Consider the following 20,877-nt stretch of genomic DNA (forward strand, 5'->3'; position numbering starts at 1 on the left):
TGCTGGGCCACAACATTTCCCCCATTCTGTAATTCTTAGTGAGCAGTAGGAGGTGATGAGCATAAACTGGAGATATCGTCCAAAGGACAGACCCCCGTGTGTGCCTGGCACCCCTGCCCGCCCTTCCCACGCAGCACCCCACGCGATGTGGGGCTCTGCTCAGCATCTGGAAACAACTTCAGAAGATGCGTGGCGACAGGAGAGCTCTCGGAACAGTCTCTGCAACTTGATGTCCGTTTCCAGGCAAGAAACCTTTCCTACCTTACGGTTTGTGAGTTTCACGCTTCAGCTCTCTTTCATAATTTCTCATTTGAGACGTTTAGACAGGATGAAGAATAAGATAAAAACCTAGGGGAAGGGCCATTGTTGTGGCTCAGTTGGTTAATCCTCCACCTGCAGCGACCGCAGCCCATATGGGCGCCGGTTCTAGTCCTGGTTGCTGCTCTTCCGATCAGGCTCTCTGCTATAGCCTTGGAAGGCAGTAGAGAATGGCCCAAGTCCTGGGGCCCTGCACCTGTGTGGGAGACCTGGAAGAAGCTCCTGGCTCCTGGCTCCTGGCTCCTGGCTTCAGATCTGCCCAGCTCCAGCCATTGTGGTTATGTGGGGAGTGAAGCAGCAGATGAAAGATCTTTCTCTCTGTCTCTCTGTCTCTCTGTCTCTCTCTCTCTCTCTCTCTCTCTCTCACTGTCTGCGGCACAGAGTAACACAAGCAGGAGAAGACCCAGAATTCTCAGCTGCGAGGACTGGCTGCAGAACCGCAGTTCTAAAACACCACCGTGCTGTGCCTTTTCAGATGAAATGCTTGTGGGTGGTTGAAATTGTAAAATGGAGAACTCTGCTCAGCCGTCCTCCACAGCCAACAGGATCCGAAAGGCTGCCAGATTCATGTAGCCCTGTGCTGGGTGGGTCTCCATGGTTACTCATAAACATGGCCCCACTCCTCTCCTTGACCAGGGTGCTTGTTCCAGTCCTCAGGAGCTGAACAGAGCCACTGCTAAGCTGCCCTCACCTGGGGGCAGCCCCAAGCCCGGTTCATCCCCAGCCGGGTCATCTGGAGCCAGTCCTTTCCTCTATTCAAACCTCACTCCTCCTGCTGAAATGGGAATAAAACCACACCTCCTGTGGCTAGGGTGTGAGAACTGAGGATGCGCTACCTAGGTCTTCTGGCCCCGGACCTTTGCAGACGCAGTCACACAGGCGGAATCGGATGGAAAATGAGTATCAGGAAGACCCGTGCATGTGCACCAAAATCAGCAGATTTTAAAATTCCATTTTCCCATGACCCTGCGAAGTCTCCCTCCACCAACAGGGAGGTCACACAGACCCGAGACCATGGGAACTGAGCGCTGTACCCTCAGTGGCTTGGCCGTGCCGCCCATAAGCTTCATAGTGGGGCCGTGTCTGTGCCCCGCGTACTTCCCTGAGTGGGGACCTGGATTTCCTCTTTTCCCATCTTCCTTTCCACTTGTTCAGCCCAGAACTGGTTTTGTTCTTTTAACCCAACGTCCTCACGCATCCACTGCCTGTGGACACACGGCTAGGCAGCAGGGGCCACCCTCCTGACCCCACTGCCTTCCCTGAGGCCGAGACCCTTGTCAGAGCTGGGAGAAATTAAGCCCATGTGTGAGCCAGCCGAGGGGGAGGACCCCAGCTCCCTTCTGACGTTGTGGGGCCTTGAATATTCCCCTGATGGCAAGACACTGTTTGCCGGGGGGAATCCTTCCTGGGCCAGCGGAAGCCCCTTCCTCGCCCCCCACCTCTGAGAGCCGGAGGGATCATGCACTAGAGAGAGTAAGACAAAAACCAACGACAGGGGCTCCCCTGCAGGTCACAGAGGGTCCTCAGCCCCCTGCCCCGGGTCCCACCCATGTGCTGTCGCTCTGCCGTGCACTCCGGAATCCCCAAGGGTCAGGACCAGCCGGCGCTCATCTGATTATCCACGGTTCAGTAGACTGGGCTTCACGTTGCTCAGCACAGCTGCAAACAGGGTTGGGGTGACGTCCTGGTCCTGAGGTGTTCACTGTGCATTAGCAGTTCATGTACACAACAGTGACCCCGCGCGGAGAAAATGCTGCGCATTGTGGAGTCGTCGGCGCTAGCCTAGCGGTCATAGCTTGGGTAGTAAGTTCCAGAGCTGGGCACTGAGTGGAGCTGCTCTCTGTCAATCAAAGCTGTGTGCACCGTGTCAGACTGAATAGAAGTGTCCTAGTGTGTGTCGGCCGGGAGCAGGAATCCTTCCTGGAGGAAATCATCAGTGAGGGACGTTTAGGTAACAAAACATCAGGCAAATCCGGAAGACACGTGGTCTCAAGTCTCACTTATATTTCTTCTGATGGGGGAAATGACTCAAGAGATGCGCAGTTTGTTCATGTTTAGCAGTCAGCAGATACGTGAAAATCAAAATACCTGTTTACTGGATGCCACATAAGGACTCAAATGCTACTTGATAGCAGTAATGTGTTACAGATTTTAGAAGCTGTAAAGCTACTGTATGTTGAAAAACCCCTCAAGACTCAACATAGTAATTCAAGTGGTTTGTCCTTTCTGTCTGGAATGTGGCAGAGACTTGAAGTCAAAGACCACAATTACATAAATGTGAGCCATTAAGGAAATCAAATACAATACTTGTAAGCAAGAGGAGTTTATTTTAAATAAATCAAATTCCATGCCGCCGAAGCCACAAATTATGAAATTGTACTTGGTTTTCATCCTGACACCAGAGCTTCCAAACGACATCTATGGTTGTTCCAACTTCTATCGGCAGCCACAGCGTGCACCAGGCCAAGCCACATGGGCAGGCAAGTACAGAAATGCACACTGCTCGGCTCACCAAGATGACCATGGCCAAGGGGTGCAGCTGGGGGGACAGCGCCTGCAGCCAGCCTCAGGCCAAGTCCTTAGCACAGAGCATTCATTAGGGCCAACATGGAAGGCTAACCAGTGTACTGTGCAATGGAGACATGTACCGGCTATTTTTTTTAATTTAATTTAATTTGATTTGACTAAATTTAATTTGACAGAGTGAGACAGAGAAAGGTTTTCCTTCTCATTGTCACTAAGTATAATGGTTCCCAGTTGCATCCATTTTGTTGCAAAAGACAACATTTCGTTCTTTTTATGGCTGAGTAGTATTCCATAGTGTGTATACACTGTATTTTCATTATGTATTTATCAGTTGATGGAAATAGGGGTTTTTTCAATAGCTTAGTTATTGTGAATTAAGCAGCAATATATATGGGGTGCAGATAATTCTCTTATTTGCTTATTTCATTTTGTTTGGATAAATTTCCAAGAGTGGGATGGCTGGGTCATACGGTAGATCTGTTTTCAGTTTCCTGAGGAAACTCCATACTGTCTTCCACAATGGCTGTACTAGTTTACATTCCCACCAACACTGGATAATGGTTCTTTTTTCCCCACATCCTGGCCAGCATTTGTTCTTTGTTGATTTCTGTATGAAGTCCCTTCTAACTGGGGTGAGGTAAAACCTTGTTGTGGTATTGATTTGTGTTTCTCTGATAGCTAGGGATCCTAAACATTTTTTTTATGTGTCTGTTGTCTGAATTTCCTCTTTTAAAAATGCCTGTTCACGTCCTTCTCACATTTCTTAACTGGACTGTTTGTTTTGTTGTTGTTGAGTTCCTTGCGCTTTCTATAGGTTCTGGATATTAATCCTTCAGCACATGCGTGTTTGCAAGTATTTTCTCCTATTCCGGTGGTTGCCTTCTCACTTTGCTGAGCGTTTCTTTTGCAGTGCAAATGCTTCTAGGCTTGATGTAATCCCATTTGTCTACTTTGTTTTGATTCCCTGTGCTTCTGGGATATTTTGAAGATGACTTTGCCTATGCCAGTGTCTGGCACAGGTTCCCCAGTGTACTCCTCTATCAGTTTGACAGTGTGAGGTCCTAGATTTAGATCATTGATTCATTTTGCTTGTACAAGGTGTAAGGTAGGAATCTTGTTTCATACTTCTGCATGCAGAATCCAGTTTTCCCAACACCAGGTGTCCTTCTTCCAGGGATTGATGTTAGCTTCTTGTCCAAGATTAATTGGTTACAGGTATGTGGATTGATTTCTGGATTTTCCTTTATATTCCATTGATCTACATGTCTATTTTTAGGCCAGTACCAGACTGTTTTGATTACAACTGCCCTGTAGTGAGTCTTGAAATCTGGTATTGTGGTGCCTCTGGCTTTGTTTCAGTTGTTTGATAGCTTTAGTTATTTGGGGTCTCTTGTGTTCCCATATGAATTTATGAATGTTTTTTCTACATTGGAGAAGAATGTCCTTGGAATTGCATTGAATCTGTAAATTGCTTTTGGCAGTATGAGTATTTTGACAATATTAATTCTTCCAATCCATGAACATGAAAGATTTTTTCCATATTTTTGTGTCATCTTCTATCTCTTTCCTTAATGTTTTGTAAATTTCATGGTAGGAATCTTTCATCTCCTTGGTTGAATTTATTACAAATTATTTACATTTTTGCAGGTATTGTGAACAGAGCTGATCTAAGGAGTTTCCTCTGAGCCATGGCATTGTCTGTGCACACAAAGGCTACTGTTTTTTGTGTGTTAATTTTCTTTTAAGATTTTATTCATTTACTTGAAAGGTAGATTTACAGAAAGATAGGGAGAGTTAGTGAGACAGGTCTTCCGTTTGCTGGTTCAGTCCCCAAATGGCCTCAACAGTCAGAACTGAGCCAGAGGGAAGCCAGGAGCCAGGAGCCTCTTCCCAGTCTCCCACGCAGGGGTGCAGCGGCCCGAGCACTTGGGCCACCTTCCACTGCTTTCCCAGGCACACCAGACAGCTGGAGCAGAAAGAAGCAGCCAGCACGTGAGGCAGTGCCCATTTTGCATGCTGGTGCCATAGGTGGAGGCTTAACCCACTGTGCTGGCCCCGTGTGTTAATGTTATGTCCTGCAACTTTACAAAACTCTTGTTTGAGTTCTAAGAGACTCTTAGTGGAGTCTTTTAATTCCCCTATGTATAGAATCATGTAATCTGTAAGCAGAGATCATTTGAATTCCCCCTCTCCAATTTGTATCCCTTTGATTTCTTTTTCTTGCCTAATGGTTCTAAAACTTCATTGCTTACATTGAACAGCAATGGTGAGAGTGGTTATCCTTCTCTAGTTCTAGATCTTAGTGGGATGGCTTCCAGCATTTCCCTGTTCAATAGGATGCTGGCTGTAGCTTTGTCATAAAATGCCTTGAACATGTTGGAGAATGTTCCTTCTATACCTAATTTACTTAGGGTTTTTATCATGAAAGGATGTTCTGTTTTATCACATGCTTTCTCTACATTATTGAGATAATCATATGGTTTTTATTATTCAAATTGTTAATGTGATGTATCACTCTGATTGATTTTCATCTGCTGAGCCATCCCTGCATACCAGGGATAAGTCTGGGTGAATGATCTTTCTGATGTGCTGTTGGATTCGATCCGCACGCTATTTTGTCTTTTCCATCTGTGTTCATCAGGGATGTTGCTCTGTAGTTGAGCTTCTTTGTTGTACCTTTTATCTTTCGTTGGTTTTGGTTTCAGGTGATGCTGGCCTCTTAGAAGTGGTTTGGGAGGGTTCCTTCCATTTCAGTTGTTTTCATTAGCTTGAGAAGAATTAGGATTAGCTAGTTAAGTCTGGTAGAGTTCCACAGTGAAGCCATCAGGTCCTGGGCTTTGCTTGGTTTGTAGAGTCTATTTCTGCTTCAAAATCTCCTTGTTGCTTATTGATTTGTCTAGGCTTTCTATGCCTTTATGACTCAATTTTGGTAGATTGGATGTGTCCAGGAATGTATCTATTTCTCCTAGATTTTCCAATCTGTTGTCATATAGCTGTTTGTAGTAATTCCTTAGGATTCTTTTTGTTTCTGTGTTATCTATTGTTAAATCTCCTTTTTCGTCTCTACTTACACTGATTTGTGTCTTACCATCACCACCCCTGCCTTTTTTTTTTTTTTTTTTTGGTTAGTTGGTCCAATGATGTATCGATTTTGTTTATTTTTTTTTTCAGAAAACCAGCTATTCATTTCATTGATATTTTGTATTTTTATTTCAATTTTGTTTATTTCTTCTCTAATTTTAATTATCTCTTTCCTCCAACTAATTTGGGATTGGTTTCTTGTTGCTGTTCTAGGTCATTGAGATGGATTGATAGATCATTTATTTGATGCCTTTCCAATTTCTTGATATAGGCACCAGTTGGTATAAACTTCCCTCTTAACACTGCTTTTCCTGTATCCTGTAAGTTTTGATACGTTGTGTTGTTGTCTTCATTCGTTTCCAGGAAATGTTTGTTTTCCCTTTTGATTTCTTCTGTGACTCAGTGCTCACTTAGGGGCATGTTGTTCAGTCTCCATGTGTTTGCTATGCCCTGGGGATTCCTGAGTTGTTGACTTCCAGCTTCATTCCATGGTGATCAGAGAAGATGCATGGTATGACTTCAGTTGTTTTAATCTACTGATACTTGTTTAACGGCTCAGCATATGCTCTGTCGTAGAGAAAGTTCCATGCACTAGTGAAAACAGTGTGTGTTCTTCAACTGTGGATTGGAAAGTTCTGAGGATATCCGTTAGGTCCATTAGGTCCCTAGTGTAGATTAACTCTGTTTCTTTGTTGATTTTCTGTCTAGTTGATCTGTCCATTGATGAAACTGGGGTATTGAAGTCCCCGATACTATTGTATTGAAGTCTATGTCTCCCTTTAGATCTGTTAACATTTGTTTTAAATAGCCAGGTGCCCTGGCATTGGGTGCATATAAATTCATTATAGTCACATCTTCCTGTTGAATCAATCCCTTAATAATTTCATAATGCCCTTCCTTGTCTCTTTTCACAGTTTTTGGCTCAAAGTTTGTTTTGTCTGCTATTAGCATGGCTACATCTGCTCATTTTTGCTTACCATTAGCATGGAATATTTTTTCCATCCACAGATTTGGTCTTTGTGTGTATTTTTTAGTGAGGTATGTTTCTGGTGGACAGCAAAAAGACGGACTTTTTTTTTTTTTTTTTTTTTTTTATCCATTCAGCCAGTCTGTATCTTTTAGTTGGAGAATTCAGGACATGGTTACTATTAACTTGGCCCTGCCATTTTCCCTTAAACATTCCTATTATTTGCTTTGAATTTACGTCATATTTTTACTGGGAGACTTTTTGTCTTCATGTTCTTTATCTTTCTGTGTTTCTTTGTATAGCACATCCGTAAGTATGTAAGGCCAGACGAGTGGAGACAAATTCTTTCAGCTTGTTTGTTATGGAAGGTCTTTATTTCACCTTCGTTCATAAATGAGAGCTTTGCAGGGTACAGGTCTGGGTTGACAGGCTTTTTTTTCTTTTGAGGCTTGGACTATGTCTCCCCATTATCTTCTAGCCTATAGGGTTTCTGCTGAGAAGTCAGCTGTGAGCCCAGTTGGAGAACCTCTGAATGTAATCTGGGGTTTCTCTCATGCAGATTTTAGAATCTTTTCTGTATCTTTTACTGTTGAAAATTTAACTACAATGTGTCGTGCTGACGTTCTTTTCTTGTCATGTCTATAAGGAGTTCTGTGTGCTTCCTGTACTTGGATGTCCCTTTCTTTCTCAGAATCAGGGGACTTTTCTACTACTACTTAGGAAAGCAGCTTTTAATGGAAACTGAAGCAGGATGAGATAAAGCTGCCCTTGAAGAAATCATTTTAATTATTAAATCTTTCACAAAATCTTATTAAAAAGGAGGCAAATTTAGTCTAACATTTGACATAGAGGAAAAGCCTCTGTAAGAATCTTACTTCATTGCCAGACCTCAGATTAGTAGACTTTCTAGGTGTAGGTAGAAATCTTCAAAGTATATACATTAAATAAAAGGTAACAAAATATTAAATAGGGCTAGATTCTCCATCTTTTTTTATGTTGTTGAAAATGAAGAGAGTAATATACTTATGACTCTTTCATCAAAAATGCACCTTGAACTTCAACTTCAAACCACACTGACTTATATCAAAGAATATCACAGTTTTGAACTCCTGTTTCTAATACATTTGTACCTGTAACCATAGCAATATCAACTTGCACTTTAAATTGTATCCTTGCCATCAGTAATACTTGAACTTCCTCTTTTGAAGTAGTAAAAATGAAAGGAATTAATGTCTAAAATCAAAGTACTACTTTATCTACAAAAGTATATGTGTTGCATCTGCACACTTGGTGGCAAGACCATATAAAATATACTTGGAAACAAATGCCATTATGAACATAAAGGTTTTATATACCTATTTTTGTCAAGTTTTTAAAAACATTTTTTTTCAAATATTGACTAATTCACAGGCCAGTGTCTAGATGGTGAGTTTTAAATTCGTTATCTCAAGGATATGTTCTACAAACCCTGAAGGTGCAGTGAGTTACGCAAACAAAAGGAAACCTTGGTTCAGTGTAGCTGAAGTTTCATAGAAAGCAGGTGGCAGAAAACTTGTTGACTAGGAGCAAAGCATCAGATAACGTCAGATCATGTTATAGCCTAAGTGCACAGCAGTAAAACCTCACAGCCAGGACGGGTTCCAGTGAGAATTTCTAACCACGCTGTTCCTGTGTTCTATAATAAACAAAATCTATGAAAACAAACTAAGGCCAAGAAATATGAATTGGTATTTAGTAAAATATAATTTGGTGTACTGCTAAACGTGTTAAGAGAAGTTCAACAGACATGCTACAGAGCTCGAGCAGTGAAAAATAAAAACAAACCTCCTTATTGTGGCTATAAAAATTCACATTTAACAAAGAAAGATTTGTCATTTAATATGAACTCTTTCCAGTACATTCTTAGGATATTACACTGAAAAGACCAGTAATGAAAAGCAGTGATAACTATGAAACATCATACTTGGCTATAGGAAATAGGAGACTATAGATTGCTAGAAAATATAATTACACCCTATCTGTCATTACCAATTTCATCAAGATTTCTCAGCCTTTAAATTCATAAACCAAACTAAAACAAAACAAGAAACTTAGCTCGTAGTTAAAGCAGTAGTCCTAACAAATGTGTGGGTTATTGCCATCATCACTTATATTTTAGTTTTCTTTTCCAGCCCTTGTGAGCACTTGGTGGAGTTTCTGAAGCGTTTCTGTTTTGCTGAGTCCCCTCTCTCAATGCAGTGCTAAGTCCCGGGACAGCGTGCTGGTGCTGACTGGTATCAGTTGAAACTCTGCTCCAGCACAACTCAGAATCTGCTTCTTGGTGCTTTAAGCTGATGGTGCTGCTTCGGTGATTCAGCATCCCTGTGCTGGTGAACCTGGTCCGGCCTGTGGTTGAACTACTGGAAAGGCAGTGGACGGTGGTCCTAAAGCCCCCCTCTCTCCTCAGAGCCATTGGGAGCTCTTTACCAGACTTCAGCGTCTAAGTTGACTTGTCTGATACGCAGTTTGAAGTGGTTTGGAGTGGTTAACGTAACTGTAAGGTCTAACTCTGCCCTGACACGGAGTGTGAACATCACTGGCAAATCACAGGGTCCATCCCAGTGCAAGCTGCCCTCCACCTGCTCCTCCGGTCTAAACCAGCTCGCTAATGCAAACTGACTTCACGATATGTTTCGAGTAACAAAGTGTGGCCATCATACAATCAAGTTATGAGTCATGCCACATGATTCTGAATCAAACCGAATTCAGTCAAGTTTAGGATCAAAGCTCACGGGTAAAGCATTGAAGGAATGAAAACAGCCTAAAATGAGAACTCTGCGGTGAACATCCTGGGTGCAACCTGCAGTGCACTGAGTCATCACCATTTTCTCAGGTGACAACTGAGATAACTTCTGTCCTGAGAAAAGACTCACGCACGTCATTTCTCTATAAATACATGAACATCTCATATAAATACATCTCATTAAAAAAAACACTGCCCATTAAATTGTCTTTTTGACAGTGATTTTGCACTGAGTAGCAATAAATTGGAACATATTATTGTGTATTTCTAATTGCTTAAAGCAGTACTATAGATGTCAATACAGAGAATTACAGTAATGTAGAATGGCACTTCAGTAAAAATATAAACAGTGTTTAAAGTGAAATAAAGGGTTTACAACCAAGCTGTACGGAAGTTAGAGGGTTTAGGTCTCAGCAACAGGCCGCTGGGTTTCTCCAACACAAGTCGCTCCGTCTGGGAACCGAGAGCACTGGTTGTACCGGGAGTGCTGGGAGCTCCTCCCGCTGGGCTGTGCTGGCCGAGAGGCCTTGCCAATCTTCTTGCAGTGCTGGCCATCATCCTGAGGATGGAGATGGGTGGAGGTGACTCATGTTGCGATGAGCGTTTCATACCAGCTGCAGGCTTCACAGCTTCAAGCCTTTTCAGTAAAGCCGGACTTTGTCTTCCCGCCCTTTGCAGTTCCGTCCATCTGTTGAGAGCGCCGTGGTGCAGTTCAGGGGGGTGGCCAGCGGATCTGGGAATTGTACTTCTGTGTCCTGGTGTTCAGCCTGTCTCACTGCCCTTGAGAAGGGGTGGTTTTTCCTAGGCGCTACACAGGCTGATCACGGTGTATCTTTGTGATCCCTTTTTATCTCATTGCAGAACAGCTTTCAAAAGATGATTCAGGTGTGTTGTGTCACGTAAGTTCTGTTTGTGTTTGGGGTCTACATTGGAATCTGACACTGAAAACTTTGAGGCAAGGTTAGGCTCATGTTTGTCTTTGCCTTTTTATGGCAGTTTCCAAACACTTTGAATTAATTTTTTATCTTATTTATTTGAAAGACAGAGTTACAGAGAGAGGTAGACAGAGAGAGAGAGAGGTCTTCCCTCAGCTGGTTCACTCCCCAGATGGCTGCAACAGCCAGATCTGTGCCGATCCAAAGCCAGGAGCTTCTTCCAGGTCTCCCACACGGGTGTAGGGGCCCAAGGACTTGGGCCATCTTCCACTGCTTTCCCAGGCCATAGCAGAGAGCTGGATTGGGAGAGGAGCAGCTGGGACTAAAACTGGCACCCTTATGGGATGGCGGTGCTTCAGGCCAGACCTTTAACCTGCTGCACCATGGCACCAGCCCCAAATTAATTTTTAAATCCTCAACATCTTCATATGTTTCCTTACTCACACTTTCTTGCCTTTTATCTTTTACTTTTTGTTCATTTGATGCCCCTAGTTCAAAAGACTGAACAGGGCTGATGTCTGGAGGTGGTAAAGGAGTTGGGTCGGACATGGTGTCTTCCGATTCCCCTGTGTGGTCACCTCGTTTGGTTTAGTAGTTGAAGGTCCTTTTCCCGTGGGTCTATTCCTGATTCATGTTTCTGTTGGTGATCAGAGGGTTACTAGATACACGTTTCTTCAGTGATGGAGAGGAATTAGATTCAGAGATGTCAGACCCTGCGTCTGTGCCCAAACAGGGAGATGAGGAGGAGAAGGAAGACGAGACACAAGAGCTAATAATGCTGGGATACTTTCTGTTCATGCTTTTATAAAAGTTACTAGGCGGCTCAGCTGACGTGGACCTCACACGATGCCCTTGGCCATCATCACTGCTTTCCACCTCGTCTGTATGGTCATCGTCCTCACCTTCTTTATGGTTTTGGGAATTACGTGGGACATGGGCAACTGTATTTTGTGTCCTATTGTATTACCACAGAATTTCTGTGACCGTGAAGAGGTGGCCAGTGATAAAGAATCTTGGTTTGTATAGTCTCGTTCCCTACTGGGCGTTCTTCAACAGGAATGTTTCCTGCCTTTCCTTTCCTCATCAGTGAGATAATTTTCCTTGGTTTGTATTCCAGATTTCGGGATTACATTTTCTCTACCTTTATCTAGTCTGTCTTTAGCATCAACATTTTGCTTGTCAGAAACTGAGTTACTTTCACACTTCTTTGTTCCTTCAAAGCTGGTATCAGAGAAAGAATGGTCCCCTTCGCTTTCTGATGTAGCTCCAAACCGATCCATGAAAGCAAAAATGCCTCTGGGAGCCGTGGCCACCATCGCCCTCACGCGGCACCTGCGGCTTTGTGAGCCTCGCCCCCGCACACGCGTGTTCCCTTAGCTGCACACGGCTCCCGCGAGCCCCAAACGCCAGCAGCGGCAGCTTCCACGGGCAGAGAGCAGAAAGAGAAGGCTGGTCATTTTCAATCTGCTAGAAAATAATGACTGCAGGTCTCACGTTCAGAGAATAAACTTCCACAAATGCACCCCAAAAGTGCCGACTCCTCCCTCAGCGTGTGGACGGGAGGGGCTGGCAGTGGCGAGGATGGAGGTCTGGGTCACGCCTTCAGGGGCCTGCTGGGTAACCATTCTCAAGAAGCCACATGTGGGCGGGGGAGGAGCCACACACGTGCCTGGCCCACCGGAGGAGCAGAATGTGATGCCATTTTGCAGCATCTTCCCTGCTCTCCTCTCTCTCTCACAGCGGAACACCTTCCAGCAGTTGTTCCAAAGGTAAGGACATCCTGGACCTCGTCAGAAATGTGTTCCGCAAATCACAGGGTGCAAGCACTGTGCGTGTGAACCCCACCGGGAGGTGAAGTGACACAAGACCTCTCAGCTGTCCATATTGCCATTTTTACTCATGTTTTCTCATCTTATTTTTAATCTTTATTTGTTTTTCATCTCCTTGAGAGGCAGAGTGAAAGATTTTGAGAGAGGCAGAGAGCGATCTTTGGTGCACTGGTTCACTCCCCAAATGCCAGCAGCTTCCAGGCACTGCCAGGCTGAAGGCAGGAGCCAGAGCCTCCAAGTGTTCTCCCATGTGGGTACAGGTGCCCAAGGACAAGGGCCAGCACCCACTCCCCTAAGGTTGCTTTAGTAGAAAGCTGGATCGGAAGCATGGATTAGTCAGGACTGGAACCAGCACTTCAGTATGGGACATGGGTGCCTCATGACAAGGCTTAACTCTCTGTTTCACCATGCTGCCCCTTCAAAAATTATGTATGGTTTCCTACCTATCCTATTTCCATTATATTATTTATATATAAGTAGAACAATTATTTACATAGGCGTATAATAATATATAATATGTGCTTAACATACATAACCTGGTAGGAATTTGAGATTGCAAGATCAAAAGGAAAACAAACAGTTTTGACCATCTTATTTTAAATGATTGATCTAAGCACTTCCATAAATAGTCCACACCAGCTCACGCGCAAGGCATCTAATCAATGCTTTTGTCTTTCTTAAACCACTTGAGAATAAAAGAAAGCAGTTCTGTAAAAGGAGCCCTGCACGGGGACAGATGCTGAGCCTCGCTGTGAGGAGCTGGGTGAGGTGTCGGCATCCCAGATCAGAGTGCTGGGCTGTGACTCTGCGCTCGGGCTCCTGGCCGCAGCTTCCTGCCAGCCCAGACCTCAGCAGGCAGCCGTGGAAGCTAAGGTAGTTGAGTTCCTCCCACCCACGTGGAAGACCTGGGTTGAGCCGAGTTCCCCAGTCTGGGCTTTTGCCTGGTGCTCTCTGCCCCTGCCTCCCTCCCTCTGTGTCTGTCTCTCTGTCTCTCTCTCTCTCACAGATATGGAACAGTTTTGGAAAGTAAAGAGCACTCTGGTTTCAGGGAGCCGCAGGGCTTGCCCTCGGCGGAGCAGGCCTCAGGAGTGCCCGACTGTGAGCAGGGAGTAACGCGCTGCCTTGGGTTGCCTTGCAGGTGCGTCTGCCCCGTCGCCGGGTCTCCTGGGATTGCTGCTGCCTGCCCTCGGCGTCCTCGTCTTCTTGGAGTTCTGAATGTGGTGTCACAGCTGCTATTCCCACCCCGGCGCTGAGGACCCGTCCGTCCCTGGGATCGCGACACTTCCTTCCAATCCCTGTGGCTCCATCCTAAACCAAATGAATTCTACTTTAACAAACTATCCATGACTGAGGCATTCAGGAACCCCTTTCGTCCAAAAGAATGAACTTCTCAATGGGTATAAAGTGATTTTTAACTCGTTCCAATATGCCTTATAAACCACTTAACCTGATTCTGTGGACGCTGCATGATTTAATTCAATGGGACAAGTTACAGTGTTCAGTTCAATACTATAGGCTGTAGAGTGACAGTAAAATCACCATGCACAGGTGCTTTAAATTTAATAACAAGTTGTGACATATAATAGAGGTTGAAACATTGGTTGTACGTGGTAAATGTAAGACTAATACAGTCTGTCTGTTTGGGTCCTGCATACTTTAAAATGGCCCCTACCATTCATGATATTTTTAGTTTCCAAAAAATAATGGCGTGCAAGTGAATTTTAGTCATAAATTTCGTCATCACATCATTTTACTAAATGAATTGAAAGATTTTCTTGAGTATTGAAAGCCAAATTCTCAAACTTACTATCAGTATTCTTTTCACACAAGTAATTTTCTAAATATTTCATTTTCAGGATCAGTAATTTTTTCAGTTAGTTTTTTAAAAGTGAAGTTAACATGCCATATAAAGTTTTTTTACTTTTGTATTCAACTCTGAAGTTATTTTTTGCTTTTCTTATCATCAATCTCAAACCTCAGAAATCACAGCTCTTAGCTAGAGTCCCACCGTATTGCTGTATTTATTCATTTGTGGAACGATGGATTTTCAAAGCAGAATGCTTCCTTTTTTTTTATTAAGATGTGACAGTCTTTCTGTTGCTAGAATAAATGGCAGTTAAGTGAGTATCAGAATGGCCTAATAATCTTCTGGTAGCTTTGTTTTTGTGTTCATTCCTGAGACTAACCTTTCTTTGTTGGAGGCATGGGATCAGGTCATCACTTACAGGTCGAAAAAGCTGCAGTAACCATTAAAAAAATAGTTTTGAACTCATTTCCCACTTTGATGCAATACTGAAAACTGGCTGAAAATACCAAATCAATATGTTGCTAGTGGTACTTTAAAGAGTATGCAAAAGTGGAAGGCCACGGGCAGGGACTCCTGTGTCTGTCACGGTGTCTCCCACCTGCGATGCCTTGGCTTTTTCTAAAGTTGTGAAGAGGAAGAGGCACATTTCTTCATTCTCCATGGTGTGCGCGGAAATGTGTTTGAGTGTGGCTGTGAACGAAATCGGGTATTGAAGAATTAGCTGGCTGGTGAAACAGTGCAATGTCTGACATTTCAAGAGGTAAAATCCTATTTTATTAGCACAACCTTGCGAGCTAATTAGAGATAGAGTTTATCTTTTTAGAAAGGATACCTTATAGGTTCATAAAAAATATTTACAAGAAGGAAAATAGATCTATTACTACTTTATCCCCCTTTCTTTAATTTGTATAATTTTTGTACTATATATCTGTATGTAAATGTTTAGATTCCTCATTATGAAAATATCAATAAATATGTCATCCGTTTACATTTAACTCTTTGTTATAAAATGAAACTTTTTACAATAAGTGAGATGGATGATTTCCCAGTGGAAGTATGTCAACAGTCTTCAAATCATTGCCGGATTTCATAAAATATTTAATAGTTTGAAGACAGAGACAAAACGTCATCGTACGTTAGGGCAATGAACACTCTGTAGAAATGTTTGTGTTTCCCTTGTTACTCTCTGAGGTTTTCCTTCTGCGGCGTGACTGTGCGGGCATTTTTATATCATCAACAACACCCAGATTTTTTGCCAAATGCATGCTTGCCTTTTGTTTTCTGATGTATGGTAACGCAGAGCAAACCTGGCTAGATTTTGCATGAATTGGTTCTGAAGGTAAGGAGAAAACAGTCTCTGGAGGTTGTTCGGTTTTCAATTTGTGACAGAGATAAGTAGATTTAAATCTCTCATACAGTGATAACTGGAGCTTTCATTTCCTCATACAATTGTGCAAATTCGACTGGGACCATCAGTTTTAAACTTGTCACACTAACTAATAGCTCATCTGCTTTAAGGCGCAAGATTCTTGATTAAACTTTATATAGGTAGCGACATATCCATTGTTTCTTTGTATTTCAGGAAAGGTGATAGTAGTTTCATTTGATACTGATAAATATTGAATTGATTTTTTAGTTATTTTTTATCATTTTTTCAATGGAGTAGAATAGGACTGTGCTTTGTCCTTTTTATGAATGAAAACAAATTATAAAGAAATAAATGTCTTACTGTTACCCAAGAAACAGCGACTTCCTTTCATTTATCTAAAGCTTAAATTCATTTTTAGAAGGTCTTCATTACAAGTTCAATACCATGGGGTAAATATCACTAAGTGGCAGTCCTGCAGCCACACATGGGCGGTGTGCATACTGGTTTTATTCCGTTGAAACGAGACCATTGGACGGAGAACTGCTCACAGAGGCGAGGGTGAATAGCTTCAGGCCAATGCTAGACACTAAAGTGAACTGCTGGGTGCTGGGCAGGTACAGACGCCGGAGCCCCAGGTGAGCTGAGACCCCAGTGGAGGAACCCGCGAGAAGACCCGCGTCTGCCGATGAGGGCCAGCTGCAGGCAGGGACTTCTCCCTGTGCGCTGCCTTCCCACATTCTCCTGTGTTCCAGGCTGGTCTCACCTGCTCCGTCTGACCTCCCTTCCTGCTTCGTGTAGCCTGGGACGTGGCTTCACCCTGGATCCTGGTTTTCCTTTCTGGAGCCTAGTGTTCGGTCACGTCCACTGTGATAGTTGGCTTTTGGTATTTGACCTTCATCTGGCCGCAGGTGGGGGGAGGTCAAAGCATCTTTGTGCCAGAGTGTGTTCCCTGGTATTGGTTCCCGCTGGTAGCAGGGAGCCCTGCCCAGATTTGTCACCTGGGAATCTGGGGCGTGAGGCCCGGGAAGCTGTGTTTTGGGAGACTAATCAGTGGTGTCTGATAGCTTGAGACTTGAGAATCGGATTTGCATGATGACTGCAAGCTGGAGTAACTGCTGTCGGCTTCACTGTATCAATGTATCATGTTTTCATAACTTAAGTATCTCAAGGAAAATAACTCCACTGTGTCGATTTCCTTGACATGCTGATCTGTTTATTGCTATTCTTATCTTTTGTTCCACATTTTTTTTTGAAGATTTATTCATTTGCGATGCAGAGTTACAGGCAGAGAGAGCAAGAGACAGAACAAGAGAAGTCTTCCATCCGCTGGTTCACTCCCCAAATACCCGAAATGGCTGGAGCTGAGCCGATCCGAAGCCAGGAGCCAGGAGCTTCTTCTGGGTCTCCACATGGGTGCAGGAGTGCAAGAACTTGGGCCATCTTCCACTGCTTTCCCAGACCATTAGCAGGGAGCTGGATCAGAAGTGGAGCAGCCGGACTCAAACCAGTGCCCATGTGGGATGCCGGTGCTGCAGGAAGAGACCCAGCACACTACAGCACAGCACTGTTCCACATCTAAGTACCAAATGCTATATGCTTAGAAATCATTTTTTTAAACTCATTCAGTTGAGAGGCAGACAAACAATGAGATCACTCATCAGCTAGTTCAGTCCCCAAATGCCCACGACATCCAGGGTTGAGCCAGGCTAAAGCCAGGAGCCTGGAATTCATTCTGATAGGGGCCCTATCATGGGAGCCATCACCTGCTGCCTCCCAGGGTCTGCATCAGGAGGAAGCTGGAGTCAAGGGCTGGGACTTAAACACACACTCTGACACCTTGGGTAGGCAATTAAGCCAGGATCTTGACTGTCAAGTGAAATGCTCACGCCTGTACGTTTTTAAATTTTTGATTTATTGGTTATTTTTTATGTACTTGAAAGGCAGAGTGATGGGAGGGAGGGAGGGAGAGAGAAGGAAACAGAGAGATTCCAACTGCTGGTTCTCTCCTCGAATGCAATAGCCAGGGCTGGTCAGGCAGAAGCCAGGAGCCAAGAATTGCATCCATGTCTCCCCCGATGGTGGCAGGAACCCAAATCCTTGGGCCATCATCTGCTGCCTCCCAGGCACAGTAGCAGGCAGCTGGGGTGGAAACTTGGGAGTAGCCAGGAATTGAACCAGCACTCCACAGGGCTGTGGGCTTTGCAGGCAGGCTCCCAACCCACTGTGCTACACACACATGTATTTTTTGTTAAGATTTATTTTATTTATTTGAAAGGCAGAGAGAGAGAGAGAGAGCGCTTCCATTCACTGGTTCACTCCCCACATGGCCGCAATGGCCAGTGCTGGGCCAGGCCAAAGCCAGGAGCTGAGTTCCATCCACGTGTCCCATGCAGATATAGGGCCCAACCAATTGGGCCATCCTCGGCTGCTTTCCCAGGCTCCTTAGCAGGGAGCTGGATTGGAAGTGGAGCAGCCAGGACAGAAACCAGCACCCAGGTTTAACCTGCGCGCCGAAACGTTGGCCTCCGTATTTTTTTGTGTAACAAAAATATCCCATAATTTGTTTGTATCCAGAATCCAAGAAGCAGCCTGAAAATCACCTCAAGATTTTTTCTCAAGGTATGTGGCTTTTCTTTCATTTCCTCATGTAACTTGGGAAATTACTTAGAAGCTGATACTTGGTATCCTGAGTTTATGGTCTTCTGGAGGTTGGTCAAGGAAAAGGGTGGTGAGAGGGCCTCCCAGCCTCAGTCAGTGACGTGGGCATGTGTATGAGTAACAGGTCTCACTTTGTAGTTCCTGGGAGTAAATTTGATCCTTGGAAGATGTAGCCAAAGAGGAGTTAGAAGACAAGTAGATGATAGTCACGGATAAATGATGGGTGATAGATGGGTCGACGCAGAGGTAGGTAGGTACATGCAGCGCAGTACCTGCAGTGCCGTGACCCCAGGGCCAAACTGTGAAGTGAGAGCAGTCAGGCGTCACCGCCCTCCTCCTCATTCACACTCACTGGTCTTCACGTAGGCACCTTGAGAGCAAGTCCAAATGCCTTCATGCTTTCTCGTGTAAGTTCCCTAAAACTGCCATAAAAATGACCACAGTGTGCATGGCTCCAAACAGAGAGGTGTGTCCTCTCCCAGCTCTGGACACTGGGAGTCTGAACTGGGCGTTCAGCTTGCCTTTTGGACCTGGGAGGAAGAGGGGTTCCCTGGCTCTCTGGGCTGCAGGGGGATGCAGACAACACTTGCTATTCCCTGGCTTCCAGCTGTGTCCCTTCGCGGTCTGCCTTGGTGGTCACGTGGCACTCGCCCGTGTGTCCTCATGCCCCCAGCTCTATGTGGTTTTAACAATTCCAGTCACTGGGTTAGACCAAATCCAGTATGACCTTGTCTTTTTTTGATTACATCATCAAGTAGCATTTCCTTAAAAAAATTAGAGAAAGAGGAAGAGACAGATATTCCATCTGTTGGTTCACTCCCCAAATAGCTGTAATGGCCAGGGCTGGGCCAAGCCAAAGCTGAGAGCCAGGAGCTTCCTCCGGGTCATTGGGTGCAGAGGCCCAAGCACTTGGACCATCTTCCATTGCTTTTTCCAGGCCATGAGCAGGGAGCTGCACCAGGAGTGGAAGTGGAGCATCCAGGACTCAAACCAGCTGGTGCCACAGGCAGCAGCTTACCCTACTAAACCACAGTGCCAGCCCTATAACTTATTTCTAAACAAGGCTACCCCCACATTCAGATTCCAAAGAGATATAAATTGTGTTTCACCCCAGCATACTTCTCCTTTCCTATTTTTTTTTCATATTTATTTATTTATTTATTGACAGGCAGAGTTAGAGAGAGACAGAGAGAAAGGTCTTCCTTTCTGTTGGTTCACCCCGCAATGGCCGCTGCGGCCGGTGCACCGTGCTGATCTGAAGCCAGGAGCCAGGTGCTTCTCCTGGTCTCCCATGGGGTGCAGGGCCCAAGCACTTGGGCCATCCTCCACTGCACTCCCGGGCCACAGCAGAGAGCTGGCCTGGAAGAGGAGCAACCAGGACTAGAACCTGGGGTGCCAGCACCACAGGTGGAGGATTAGCCAAGTGAGCCACGGCACCGGCCTCCTTTCCTATTTTTCAAATGTATGTGTGCTGCACTCATGCTAACAGGGATATGATTGAAATGCCAGTCTAAGCATGTTTCAGAACACATTTGTGTCAATCACACACAACAATATGAATGAATCTCAAATGTGTTGTACAAAGTGAAACGAAGCCAGGTTCAGAAGGCTGTATTTCCGTTCATGTGACTTCTGGAAACAGTGGAACCCTGAGGACAGGGCCCACTGGGTGCCAGGGGCCTAGGAGGGAAAGGGTCAGACCACTTGTGGTGACTCACATCTGCGTGTTTGTCAAAACTCATAAACCTGTGCAACAGTAGGACATGTTCCACAGCTTCTGAATTTTTACAAAACTTAGAACATGTGGTTCTGAAAGACGGTGGGCCTTGGACAGACTTCTGATAACGTCCTTCCACACTGTGCTATCGTTGCTAGGAGACCATGGACAGAGTGGAGCGTTCAGAGGGGCAGTTTCTTCCGTAGAGTGAGAACAAGACTCCTCAGTCACCCCGAGTTGTTTTGATTGCACAGAACAGGCCCTGTACTCGGGTAATTTTAGGAAAGGAAAGGGGATGGTTATCAGTTCAAATGATGGAATCTCCGAGATGCGATGGATAAGGGGCTCAGATAACATTCTCAGAGAACGGTGCTCCATCCCTGAATTTTGCTTTTCCTTATATTGTCTCCTGGGAGCCACAGGGCAGGTGCTGGCAGGTCCAAGCCGCATCCTCCTGTTGCATGGTCCAGGAGCAGTAACGCTCTCATTCTGGCTTAGCACGGGTACCAAGTCTCCCTGCAGACAGGCGATCCAGAGGCCTGGTGTCTTTCATTGAACCATCCTGCGTTCACTGTGTGTCCAGAGGATGGTAAGGACACTGTACTGCAGATTCCCACAGGAGTGGAGCGGGAGTGGTTTCCCCAAAATTCCCTGTGCTTCGGACAGGAGGGGGTTGAACTGCCAGAAACATCTCACTCGGCTTCCTCCTGAGGCCCCAGGAGAACCAGGGGAAGAGGTTGGAACTCAAGAACCTGATGTGTAGTCAAAGTCAGCACCCCTGCAGCTCCCTCTGCCACATTACTTCTCCCTGGATATGCACGAGTTAGCCGTAGGGCTTCTGGGACTCACTGTAGGCGGTCGTGGAGCTGTGGTTGTACCCAGCTCGGA

General features: G+C 44.9%; 1 protein-coding gene across 4 annotated transcripts in view; it reads left to right on the forward strand.

Moving 5' to 3' along the window:
- Positions 1 to 15,988, forward strand: part of CNTN1 (contactin 1) — a 379,791-nt gene extending 363,803 nt beyond the window's left edge. For all 4 annotated transcript variants that reach the window (XM_051850934.2, XM_051850935.2, XM_070049666.1 and 1 more), the window contains one exon: positions 13,577 to 15,988. In XM_051850934.2, the coding sequence (XP_051706894.1) occupies positions 13,577 to 13,653 (77 nt within the window). In that variant the 3' untranslated portion in view covers positions 13,654 to 15,988. The remainder of the gene's footprint in view (positions 1 to 13,576) is intronic.
- The last annotated feature ends 4,889 nt before the right edge of the window (positions 15,989 to 20,877 follow it).

Source organism: Oryctolagus cuniculus, chromosome 9 (genome assembly GCF_964237555.1).
Source record: "Oryctolagus cuniculus chromosome 9, mOryCun1.1, whole genome shotgun sequence".
Lineage (NCBI taxonomy): Eukaryota > Metazoa > Chordata > Mammalia > Lagomorpha > Leporidae > Oryctolagus > Oryctolagus cuniculus.